The sequence below is a fragment of the Rhipicephalus microplus genome, chromosome 6 (assembly GCF_043290135.1).
Source record: "Rhipicephalus microplus isolate Deutch F79 chromosome 6, USDA_Rmic, whole genome shotgun sequence".
Lineage (NCBI taxonomy): Eukaryota > Metazoa > Arthropoda > Arachnida > Ixodida > Ixodidae > Rhipicephalus > Rhipicephalus microplus.
Window position 1 is genome coordinate 118445578 of NC_134705.1, and position 13333 is coordinate 118458910.

The 13333-nt window shown below is 40.9% G+C and overlaps 1 protein-coding gene across 1 annotated transcript in view; it reads right to left on the reverse strand.

Moving 5' to 3' along the window:
• Window positions 1-241: 241 nt before the first annotated feature.
• LOC142766004 (uncharacterized) overlaps window positions 242-13333 on the reverse strand; it is a 50163-nt gene continuing 37071 nt past the window's right edge. Inside the window, exon 3 of the mRNA XM_075867815.1 lies at window positions 242-617. Within this exon, the coding sequence (XP_075723930.1) occupies window positions 242-617 (376 nt within the window). The remainder of the gene's footprint in view (window positions 618-13333) is intronic.

The following is a 13333-nucleotide window of genomic DNA, read 5'->3' on the forward strand; positions in this document are numbered from 1 at the left end:
ACAAAGTCCAACGCCGTAGTAACTGAGAGAAAGAGACTTAAAAAATCAAGTGATTTCCCACAGAAACGGCAAATCGCAGACAGATACGTAACACGTGCTGTGCAGCCCTGTGCTGGGAGATGGCGACTATTATGGCGATTGCCCCTTCCATGAAGACTTGCTTGTACACTGACGCCATTTGCACGGCTACGTTGGCGATTGATTCAAGTGTGTTCAAATAGTCCCTCTTGCACACGGTGCCCTACCCTTCGGAACACATTTCGATGTCTTGCGTCATGTATCTGGACAGGAAAAGCTGGGCAACCGCCTTCTCTAGCATCCTGGCAAAGTCGACTGGCCTGGAGTCGTTGTCCAGCTTGGTACTGCGTAGCATTCCTTTCGTCCAGCTGAACATGGCGGCCATCGAGTTCATGGACATCTCCAGACTAGTCATGTAGCAGCGGAAGTGCTTCGTAATGGTGCGTTCGGCGACGTTTGCAAACATGGTTGGATCGTCGGGGAGGAGGCCGCTGATCATCAGGTCGAACAAGCTGAAACCTTGAGCCACGAACCAGGACTGGATTTCGCTGTAGTACGTCTTGCAGACCAACACGAAGCCGTGTTCCGTGTGCAATGACCTGGGTAGCAGGATAAGTTGTTGGTAAGTCCTATAGAAAACTTAAGATATTCACTCCTCACAAATTATTGCATACACGTCTGCGTGAAGCAACAGGAGTTGATGAAGCCCTGGCTTTTTTTTACCAGACACCACTCAATGAGACTGACAGACAATGAAGCATTAACGTGAAGAAATTGAAGTGGATGAACGGACAAGTTGCTGACGGTAGGAACCAAACCTAGAACCTTCGGATAACGTCTCTGTTATTCTACAAATTCAGCTAAAGCGTCGGGCGTGTTCCTGTCCTGCCACCCACCCACCTTTCAAAAATATGCGATCTCGAGTATCAGGCCAGCACAGTTCTTTGAAGAGAGCAAGCTTGAGCCATTTGTATGCAACAAACTCCCAGCACCAGAATACCAACACTGGACAAGAGGTGACATCTCGTTGGCCAGGTTGCGCTACAAAACGTGTGATCGATGTAAAAACATCAGTACCGTTTACTTGACTACCCTGCCAGCACGCACTATAGCGAAGCGGTTAATGAGCTAGTGCTGAAAAAATTCGGCAGATCCCACGTGCCTGAGAATCGACGTTATGGGAAGCATGCAAAAGGAAGGTGACCGTGTTGCAATTTTTTATTGAGCAACACGTCATGAAATGTCGTTAAATATATGTACAAATGTTTCACGCACAAACATATGTTGAAGAGTTGCAGATGTTTATATAACCAATTGTTTGCACTTGCGCAACGATGTTATATGTAACATGCGTATTAGCAATACCAGAAGCTGGTATGAAGCGCTGATGCTCGCGAGGATGCTGGCCCTGGACATTGCTCCATAAACAAGCTTCAGGGCATGGCAACTAATCACGATTGGCATCAACCCGACGCGACGGCTGTATCAAAGGAGTACATATGTAATGTTTATAAAATAGGCACCACTGCAACCACTATGGACGTTTCACGAAGATTAGTATCTATTTGAAAAGTAGTTCCGAGACCTGGCGTAGCTGTGTGCTAAAATTCTCAATGCAACTCAGAATGCTTAGGTTCGATTCAAGCTGGGACCCTGACAATTATTTTATGCATTCGTCAGGTCGACGTTACTGATGTCGGGTATTAACGCTCGTGCGTTAAAATTTCCCATGTGTGTTGTCGTCGTTCCTTGGCGGATACTAAGTGTCAATCACCTGTGGCACATACCCAAATACCAGCGGTCAGGCGGTATGTGTTGACGACGTACGCACGTGATGGGATTGTGACCAGCGCATCATATTCGCCAAACCACTTTAACCTACCAAACCCATTTTGGTTCACGACAAGTTGAGGGGGTGACCACGAGAGCCCCCAAACGTAAGTGGCTGGATAGATAGACAGACAGATAGATAGATAGATAGATAGATAGATAGATAGATAGATAGATAGATAGATAGATAGATAGATAGATAGATAGATAGATAGATATATAGATAGATAGATAGATAGATAGATAGATAGATAGATAGATAGATAGATAGATAGATAGATAGATAGATAGATAGATAGATACGCTCAAAGTCACTGAAGTTAACTAAGAAATGCTTCGCATTTAAAAGTAGTGTTGTATATAATACTGAAAAAACGTAACCAGACAGGTTACTTGCTACGCTAACAATAAACATTCGCGTTACCATCCTACGTTACCTGCAGGAAAGACAACGGGTTACCGTTACCAAAACAAAAATAACGTACGTCTTCTTCGATTATACTCCTTGATTTATATAGGGGGGGGAAGGGGTTAACGTCCCGAAATGATTATGAGAGACGCCGTAGTGGAGGGCTCCAGAAATTTCGACCACCTGAGCTTCTTAATCGATTATAATTCAAGATCAGAAGTTTGAAATAATGCGCCCCACTGCGGGAGCTAGAATATCGTTTTAATAAACCTCGTATTTTTATTTAGCAAGTCATAAAGCATTCGGCAAACATGGTTCTAGCACCATAAATAATCTTGCTAAGATGAACATAAACCCCAATTTTTTTCTCACTAGGCATGAAGAATTACCTGTGGATTTTACCTATTCCTAAAAGTGTATAGGATGAACATTGTCTTACAGGGTATTTTACGTATTGACCATCTTAAACCATAAAGACTTTCATACTTCGTACTTTCTTCTGCCATTGAGAGCTTGCGATGAATCTATTTATATATTTCAAGAAACTTCGCTAGAATTGGCTGTCTTGCGAATTTTTTATAATTCTTATACTGCATGGTATCTTTTACTGTGATGTCTCTGTGTGCCAGTGTATAGTTTTGGTCGTGATGATTTGTGACACTTCATTATAATATTATGTTTCATAATTCCTTAAGATTGATGCCCAACTAGAGCGCTGTAGATATATGTAATTTTAAGTAATCAAAATTGTCACATTAGATGCTTCGCCCAGCTTATTCACTTTCCCGAATAGTACATCTCCCGGAATTTCGGTCACTCTACTTATTTATTTTGGTTTTCATGTTCACGCCAAGCCATGATACATATGTATTCCCTCGCTCTCTATTTGTAGATCTTTGTTTCATAACTTTTGCATTCGTACTTGGTGTCATTTTATACTTGTAAAGTTTATTTTTTATTCTACATGTATAAATGTCTGTCGTTTATTGCTGCTTTGCTAACTTATGACTGGGTCGGTACTTTGTCAATCCCTCGAGCTTTTAGTCCCGTGCTTCCCGACCTATTGATAGAAACGAAATGAAGTCTGTGACCAAAACAACTATAGCTAGTTTAGGTGTATTAAACTAGCAAATTTTGCACAAGTTGCCGGACGTATAACACAGTGGCCTAATGTGCACCGGAGAGTTGCATGTGAAGGCTTATAACATCGTGGCGCGTGTTAAATCCATTTTTCATTGTCACAGAAAGCCAGCCGAAATATTATTTAACCGGCAACCCTCTCTGAAAATATATGATTACTGACCTCAAAAAAAGCCTACAGTAATTCCGGCAGCTTGCATCTGCTGGCGGATCATAGTCGCAACTACTTGCAGTGTAAAATATTTGCAGTGTAAATACTTTTTGCCCCTTTAACCTTTACAAAGCCCGCAAGAATTGGAACTGTTTATGGAAACGTGAGCCTTGCTTTTCCACGTACTACAAACTATCAGCAGAAGCAAATTTTATTTTGGAAACATAACTGATAAATAGTGCTACCGTGTTGCAGGAACGACTTGCTGACAACTACAACTCACACAATTTACGCAGCAGCTCTATTTCTACATGTATAACGAGTGCGTCAAATACTAATTGCCGAAGTAACGTGCTATACCAGTCACGGTGTTACTTATAACGCGTAACCACCAACACTGGAAACAAGGTGGGCGTTCTTGCACTCATCACGATTATTACACAGTACCAGATTTCTCACAGCGTAGCTTGCCACATATTATAGAGGGTGGGCATCCACCGCTCAGCGGTGTACAATTCATGGGCGACAGACACTGCTAGTGCATCAGATGGATGTCTTTCCTCATTTTATTCCATCTCATGCAGCAGTTTTTCTACAGACTGAGAGACTCCTCCACTAAGTGATCCGCGTTGCCACCCTTGGGTCTCTTCAAGAGGCTGAGCTAAAGCATTAAGTTTTGCGGACAAGCATAATGCAGCGACGCTAGATCTACCTTTTTGTCGTTGACACCTTCAGGCAATTCAGAGACAACCAGCGCAATCATCGGTTGACTAAGTACTTGTAAAGCAGCTACCGCCTGTGAAAAAAAAAGTAGTGCACCCGAGGAAAATTCTGCGAATTGCACCGCTCACTACCCACGCCGCTGCCATCAGCGCCCCTAGTGGCATCGGCGCACCAAAGAGCCTTCTCCGGCAAGCGAAAAGCGCCGTGCTCATCACACCTCCCCATTCTAGCCAACCTAGTTCCACAGCAGTGGTCATGCTGCTCTCAGTGGTGCACTCAATACTTTCATGCGTGCAACACCGCCAAATAGCACGAAACGCAATCACCCAGTCATGCGGCACGAAGGAATATGCCTCCACACATTGACAACACTAGGTCAGCAACAATGTATGAAGACTTTGCGAAAAAAATGGAAAGAGTGGAACGTGTGACACGAGTGAGTAAGAACACAAATCTCAGCACAGCTAGGCTTACTACAGGGGTGCTTTCTCGTTGAAATGTAAAATTTTATAAAAAATACTCATTTTCATAGAGACCCCAATGTTATAATGTGCTGGCACGTTCCTAGACATCCGTGTACCTATGTGTGCATACATTTCTAACTAGAACACGTAATAGTGTTCTACAAACTATTGTTAGTGAGACGTACGTGTAGAAGAAAACATCACGCGGAGATACAGAGGCTTAGGCACAATCTACAACCCTCATTGTAGTTATTTACGCCCTTTTTTCACCTAGTGGCTTGTTTCCTTGCTTGAGGAAATATATAACATGAAGTGCGAAGGCATTTTCTTGAAACAAAAAAAAAATGACTCAACTAAAAAAACTGGCATTGTTCTGAACTATTCTTGTGCCTCTCGCTTTTCACAAGATCCAAATTGTAACATCAAGTGTGACAAGCGTCCACAAAATATACTTGAAAATGTGTAATGAATACGCCATAAGTATCTGTCCGTTCTGTAACAATATCTTCTTGTAAACAAATCGTCTATAGTATTGCTTTTCAATAACCTACCCATCGGAGGCTCGTGGTTTTTTGGAGTCACGCCTCGACTTTTCTCTGACACAGCTTATCACTCATCCCATTCGGTCTTCAACTACTTCAGCCAACATTTTAGATCTTATTCTAACCGATGGTCCTGACGTTTGCTCTGACCTAACTCTTCAAAATGTGCTTTCTTATCATGACATCATAACAGGCACTTTAACAGTTTTCTTTCCAAGGCGTCACTGTTTAGATAAATACATGCGATGCTATAACAGAGCTGATTTCAACAGCATAAACTTCGAAATTTATGCGTTTACTTTAGCTTTCCTTAAAAATTACAAAGCTCAAACTGTTGAACGTAACTGGTTATGATTAAAACCACTTTTACCAACCTGATCAATCGTTTCATTCCACTAACAAAAATAGCCTGCTCTTCAACATTACCTTGGTTTACCTCAAAGCTTCGACGCCTCGTTCAACCGACAAAGACCGCCTCTTCGATTCCTGGCATCGTTACAAGTTCTGTAATGGGCAATATCGGTCGCTCTTGAAATCATCAAAACGACATTTCTTCGCTCATGACTTTCTTCGCTCATGCCTCCATTCTCACCTACAATCGACAACGCTTTTGGCGTGTAGTAAATCCTGAGAGCTCCCCTGACAGAATGCTTGTTGACGAGCCCGGCGATATGGTTTATGACTCAGAATATGCGGATCTATTGAATAAAGCCTTCTCATCCGTATTTACAAATGAAGACACCACAATATCACTCTTTGTTGTCCACCTCACCGACCTATCTATGCCTGAAATAGCCATTAGTGAGGCAGGAATTTCTTCTCTTCTAAATAACCTTAAAACATCTTCAGCATCCGGTTACAACGGCATTATTAATAAACTGTTGAAAGTTTTGTCTCCTAGCTTATCAACATTATTGTACGCACTCTTCTGACAGTCTCTATCTACTGACACTATTCCAAGCGACTGGAAGGTAGATAAAGTAATACAAATATCTAGTCTGCAGAACGGACTCATCTATTAAATCATCAACCCATTTCTCTAATCAGTACCAATTGCAAGTTACTTCAACATGTCATCTACACTGAAATGATTAAGGATACAGTAGATTACAACATCATTTCTAGTACTAACTTGGCTTCCGTTGAGGTTATTCATACGAAACGCAGTTAGCCAGCTTTTTACTTAATTCATGTTTACACTAAGCACGTCAAGTTGATGCCATATTTCTTCACTTTTCAAAAGCTTTCAATCGCGTCCCTCAACATAGACTAAAAATAAAACTAACACCCTAATATAGATTCAATCGTTATTGGATGGATTAGAAATTTTCTCTCATCCAGATCACAATACACGTCTGTTAACAACAGCACCTTGTCTTCCACTAGCGTAACCTCCGGTGTTTTGCAGCGCAGTGTTCTTTGCCCTTTACTTTTCTTGATCTATATTAAAGACTTGCCTAACTGCGCGTGCTCTCACAGCAGACTTGTCGCAGATGACTGCGTAATTGATAGAATATTTTTATGTAACGATGATAAACACATTCTTCAAGCTGATCTTAATGCAATAAACACGTGGTGTTCTAACTTGATTGATTTGATTGATATGTGGGGTTCAACGTCCCAAAACCACCATATGATTATGAGAGACGCCGTAGTGGAGGGCTCCGGAAATTTCGACCATCTGGGGTTCTTTAACGTGCACCCAAATCTGAGCACACGGGCCTACAACATTTCCGCTTCCACGGAAATACAGCCGCCACAGCCGAGATTCGAACCCGCGACCTGCGGGTCAGCAGCCGAGTAACTTAGCCACTACACCGCCGCGGCGGGGCCTGGTGTTCTAACTTGGCTGATGACACTTAATAGAGATAGAACACAGCTACTGTCATTTACACGGTGCATCCACCACATTCCGAAATCATACGTAATCAATAACAACATAATTGAACATACAGCTTCATATAACTATCTTGGTGTTCACGTGCAGTCAGACCTCACATGGAATCATCACATTCTCCTGACGTTGGCATCAAATAACGGCTCATTAGGTCTGCTCAAACGTAACCTCAATGTATGCTTCAGATACTCTCCGTAGGCTAGCTTACATCAAATACGCCCTAAAATTGAATATGCATCAGCTATGTTGGATCCCACACAAATCTACATCACCCATGACATCGAGTCTTTGCATAACCGTGTAGTGCGTTTCATAATTATTTTATTATTCACCCTACACCCGTCTTTCAGCACTAAAATCTCGCGCACAACTTGAAGACTTCTCTCATCTCCACAGAACTGTCCGTCTTTCACTTCACTTCTCCATAAATTTTATCACCACTCGTGCCCACACCGCATTTTCAAAACACCAGCAGCTATCTTTTCACGCACAGTTTGTATCTTCAAGATAAAACGTATAACATGTCGCTGAACTCATTATGCATATATTTCAATCCTGAACAATTGTTCCGAGGAATAATCTGCTATCCCACATTACCACTGAACCCAATTTCTCAACTTTTCAGGAAGTTTTACGCAATATTTATAATTAAATATCCACCACGAGTGCTCTTTTAGACACCATCAAGTGTTATTCAATGTTTTTGTTCACATCATTTGTCCACAATTTTTTTAATTTATTGTTTATGATGCTTTGTATTTATTCAATCTATTGCGAACGTGTGCTTTGTACAGTTATGATTGCATTATAATTTTTACTTGTGTACTGCATTTCTTAGTGCCCTTAGTTTGGTTCATTTTTTCTTCTCACCTTTTTCAATATTTTCTGTATTTCCTGTATTTTCAATATTTGTGGTGCTTTTAGTGTTCCCTTTCTAATATTTGTTTGATTTTAATGCATAGCGTGCTCTTGTCATTTTGTATACTTTCTTTGGCCGAAAACATACATAGTTTTATTCATGTGTCTGTTCCTCTACGTAATAGCCCTTCCTGGGGCCTTTAGAGGTATTGTGAGATAAATAAATAAATGTTTGGAATGATAATCACACCCTCTGAAACACTGTTCATTACTATATGCTGAAAAGTACATTCATTATTCAAATTTAGTTTCTGAGAAAATTAATGAAAGAAGACGGCGCACATTGGTGTAAACATGACTATACTGTATATTTTTGAGAATAGTGTTTTTATAAGCAGAAGTTTGTATTATGTACATTTGAAATTTTTTATTCATTTCAGGTATATTCCCACACAAAATAAACCTGAAAATTTGGTCACATAATTTTATGAACTGAGGAGGAATCTTGAAGTGATATCTTAAAGCTTGATATCCACAGATTTAAAGAACATGCGCCTAAGCATGAATAGTACGCCTGTACTTCTTGTGTGTCTTGCTAGGGTCTGCCACATTTATGGTAAGTCGTTTGACTAGATGCTGCGTCCATGGTACTAACGACTACATAAAAAATTCTTTAATAATTTGTTATAACATCAATGTTTATTCACGTTTTGTTATTTGGAAGTATAGTTGCTAAGCACCGCGCACATCAGTGCAGGAAAATTTCCCAGGAGTAAAATGATTTCAGGTGGACTACGGAATCCATAGCTTGCCAATCTGAAGCACACTTAGGGTGTTCAGTTTAGATACTATGCGCGTATGACTCAGCATGTACTATCTACAAGTGGGTCATCACCACTTTTATAAGGACCTTCACAGGGGCGGTTGCTATCAATAGGGCACACGTAATCAGGGAATTACATTATATGAGAACACCATGTCGCGTACAAAAATATCTTGCGGATCCGTAAAGCTATATAAAACACAGTACTTGTATTTTGGTTTGCTTTTTTTTTGATGAGCAGTTGCCATATTCAATATTATTTGGCGTGATGTCCTCAAAATTAAACAATGCTTAACACCCATAGTTCACACGATTGGCCCTCCAAGCTCGGCTTAACGGTGCCTGCGTGGAACTATCCGGGTGGCGTGAGGTCTGTTCTGCAACCTCTCTGGACGAAATGAAGGTTTACTGAACACCATCACGCTCAACATACAAATGTTCTCTGTGGGAGGAAATGTAACTCAAACAAAATACAGTATAGTTTCCGTAAGCAGTACAGTAAGTCCAACAATTATATTGAGCACTAGTACTTCAATACATGTAATTACCACCTACTTCAGCTATACTTATTTGCTGTATGGACTGAACATGTATAGGGCATAAGTCAATAACTCATTTCCCGGAGGCTGTAACAACCTGCTCCATCTGGGAAACTGTGGCGACACTTCAACGCAAACAGCCACGAATGAAGTAATTAAATGACACAGCCCATGATGTTCAGCTGTACCTTCGGCGTCAGCATACATATGGTGCTAACGAAATGCGAACATTGCCTGCCATTACTGTGCCTGGGAGTACGGGGGTTATGTTTTAGTGTCTAATGGATGTATGCACATTCAAAGAGCGCAGTACTTCAGATTGAATTGCACGTCCATGAAACCTTAATACTAAAGATGAAACTGCAAACTCTCAGCATGAAAGGACTCACAACGATATGATCTCATATGCTCGCAAACGAGGAACAAGCTTTCTTTTCAATAAGAGTTTCCGAACCACTCATAATCTACATGCAGAGTGTATATGTTAGCACACAATTTTTTCTTGGTTCTGTGTCGCACGGCGTGGTATGTTACAAGTATCAAAACTTCGAAACACAGCTATCAAGTAAGAAATATTTCAAATAACGTCTTCATTGTTCGCGTTTTAAATACGCTTACGATGCAAGTTCTGTTCGTGTCTTTCAGCACCACAGACTGTTTTTAGTCTAGAGTTTCAAGTTTTTAGTTGCTTCTGCAGTATTTAGGTTCTCTAATCATGTCAATCGTTTAATTCTTCTACATCATTTGATAGGGGCCAGTCAAAAAACCCCCAGTTACTGCTTGAAGCCGAAAGCTCCGGGGAACGCATGTGGGAGAGGTCCGTTTACTTCATGGTATTTTGATTCTGAGAGCCGCAAATGCAAGGCTTTCACCTTCGGCGGATGCAACGGCAACCTAAACAGGTTTTCTTCGGAAGGACAGTGCCAACGCTGGTGCTTACGTAACTGAATACCTTCTCTACATTGGCGGTTCTCTATCCAGCTGTATGGAAAAGCACGGCGTTAGGTGAATGTAGAAAAGCATCAAAAAGTATCCGTGGGAGATATATTCGTAATAGGGTCATTCGTTCACATTAGCACTCACACTCTGTACTTAGGCATCCTACTGTGTTGCGTGTTAAATATTTGAACATAATCAGATTTACACTATTTTAAGCAAACACTTAATATATTAAAGAGCTCTAGATTAGCGAAATTACCAGCTCATTTCAGTAATAAACATATATTACATAGCATGTACAAAACCAGAAACAAATAGAAAAAATTTTAAAGAACTTGACAGCATTTAAATACAAGGAATAAAGCAAAGCAGATCCGCAGTTACCAAACTGGCGTATTAGGAGAGTATGGCATGTTTTCTATCGAAGAATAAACAGTAGTAGTAATGCTGTAAATTACAATATGCAAATTTTTGAGTCACATATTTGTCAATACTGATATTCAGCGAGCAGTCGAATGCGCGTAACATCAGCTGAAAAAAATTACTACACACAAGTATGCCAGAGTATAGGTACGTCCAAATTATACCTTGTTTTTACAACAAAAAAAAAACGTTTTTCTCTCAATTGGCATCATGACAATTTCAAACGACATTACACAACGCAAGCATTGATGAGTTCATTCGAACTAATATTGCACGTTGGTTTTGTTGTAGTTCGTCGTAACTGCCAACGGCATAAAGCATCCAGGACAGGAAAAAAAGAGTGACGCGTGAACAATCACAAATAACGCGAAAATAACAGAGGCTAATGTTTTATGCGCTTTAGTGAGATATGCCATGGCATCTTGCTAAATCGAGGGCTAAGAAAAATGTTGCCTAAGATCTCGTATTCAACACTACTATTTTTTTTGCACAGGTGGTGTTCCAGAGAAACCAATCTGTAGCTTGGCTGCTGAAAAAGGAAAAGGGATTGGGGGCATTATCGTGTGGTCATATAATGCTACACAAGACCAATGTCAAGTGTTCCTGTACAGCGGGTTCAGTGGAAACTCGAACAAGTTCAGAAGTTGTTATCAATGCATGGACAGATGTAGTGGTGAGTTTCTTCTTGTTCAAACATGCAAGAATATTGCCCTTTATCAACGCTCCAATAGATTCTCAGACTTGTAACTTCTATCTTACGCTAGAAACCAATTGACCAGCCCCTCAGTACTCGCACTATGTGCCTTGATGGATGCATAGCTTCTCTAAGCTCGAGAGACACGTAACACTACCAAGAGCGCAAGACAAGTGCTGCCATCTAGCTTTTGGATGTGAAGAAGCTGTGGATCAGTACCTAATAACCTGATCTTAGCACCTGCAAAGTTATGTTCACAGATATAATACCAGGGGTCAAAAAAGTAATTGTCCCTTGTTAAACCCCTTTATGAAGGGTGTGCAGAATTGTGTACGTGAAATTCAAAAATGCGTCACACGCCGGGTGTTTGTTCAAATGGCCTGAAACTCAGCTTGAACATTCCTGTAGCCTTTCTGAGTGGACATCATCATCATCATCATCATCATCATCATCAGCCTGACTACGTCCATTGCAGGACAAAGGCCTCTTCCATGTTCCGCCAGTTAACCCGGTCCTGTGCTGCTGCTGCCAAATTAGACCCCTAAACTTCTTAATCTCATCTGTCCACCTAACTTTCTGTCTTCTCCTAACCCACTTCCCTTCTCTGGGAATCCAGTTAGTTACTCTTAATGACCAGCGGTTATCTTGTCTACGCGCTACATGCCCGGCCAATGTCCATTTCCTCTTCTTTATTTCAACTATATCCTTAAACCCCATTTGTCCCCTAATCCACTCTGCTCTCGTCTTGTCTCTTAAGGTTACACCTACCATTTTTTTTTCATTGCTCTCTGCGTCGTCCTCAATTTAAGCTGAACCATCTTTGTAAGTCTCCAGGTTTCTGCTCCGTAGCTAAGTACAGGCAAGATACAGCTGTTACATACCTTCCTCTTGAGGGATAGCGGCAATCTACCTGTCATAATTTGAGAGTGCTTGCCGAATGTGCTCCACCCCATTCTTATTCTTCTAGTTACTTCAATCTCGTTGTTCGGCTCTACGGTTATTACCTGCCCTAAGTAGACATATTCTTTTACAACTTCAAGTGCACTATTACCTATCTCCAAGCGCTGCTCCTTTACGAGGTTGTTGTACATTACTTTCGTTTTCTGCAGATTAATTTTAAGACCCACCTTTCTGATTAATACTTAAGAACTCGCAGTAACCCCGATGACACCCCACCAGTAATGATAGAAGAAGTCAGAAAAGCTTTAGAGAGCATGCAAAGAGGCAAAGCTGCTGGTGAGGATCAGGTAACATCAGATATGCTGAAAGATGGAGGACAGATTGTGTTAGAAAAACTATCCACCCTGTTTATGACGTGTCTTCTGACGGGAAGAGTACCAGAGTCTTGGAAGAACGCTAACATCATCTTAATACATAAGAAAGGAGATGACAAGAACTCAAAGAATTACAGACCGATCAGCTTGCTCTCTGTAGTATACAAGCTATTTACAATGGTAATTCCTAACAGAGTAAAGAAAACATTGAATTCAATCAACCAAAGCAACAAGCAGAATTTCGGACAGGCTACTCAACAATTGACCACATTCATACTATCAGTCAGGTAATAGATAAATGCTCAGAGTATAACCAACCACTATACATAGCCTTCATAGATTACGAAAAGGCGTTTGATTCAGTAGAAATCAGCCGTCATGCAGACACTGCGGAATCAGGGCGTAGATGAAATATATATAAACATTCTGGAACAAATGTACAGGGAATCAACTGCTACCATAGTGCTTCATAAAGAAAGCAGCAGAATACCAATCAAGAAGGGTGTAAGGCAGGGAGACACAATCTTCCCAATGCTATTTACCGCGTGCTTACAGGAGGTTTTCAGAAGCCTAGAATGGGAACAGTTAGGGATAAGAGTTAATGGAGAG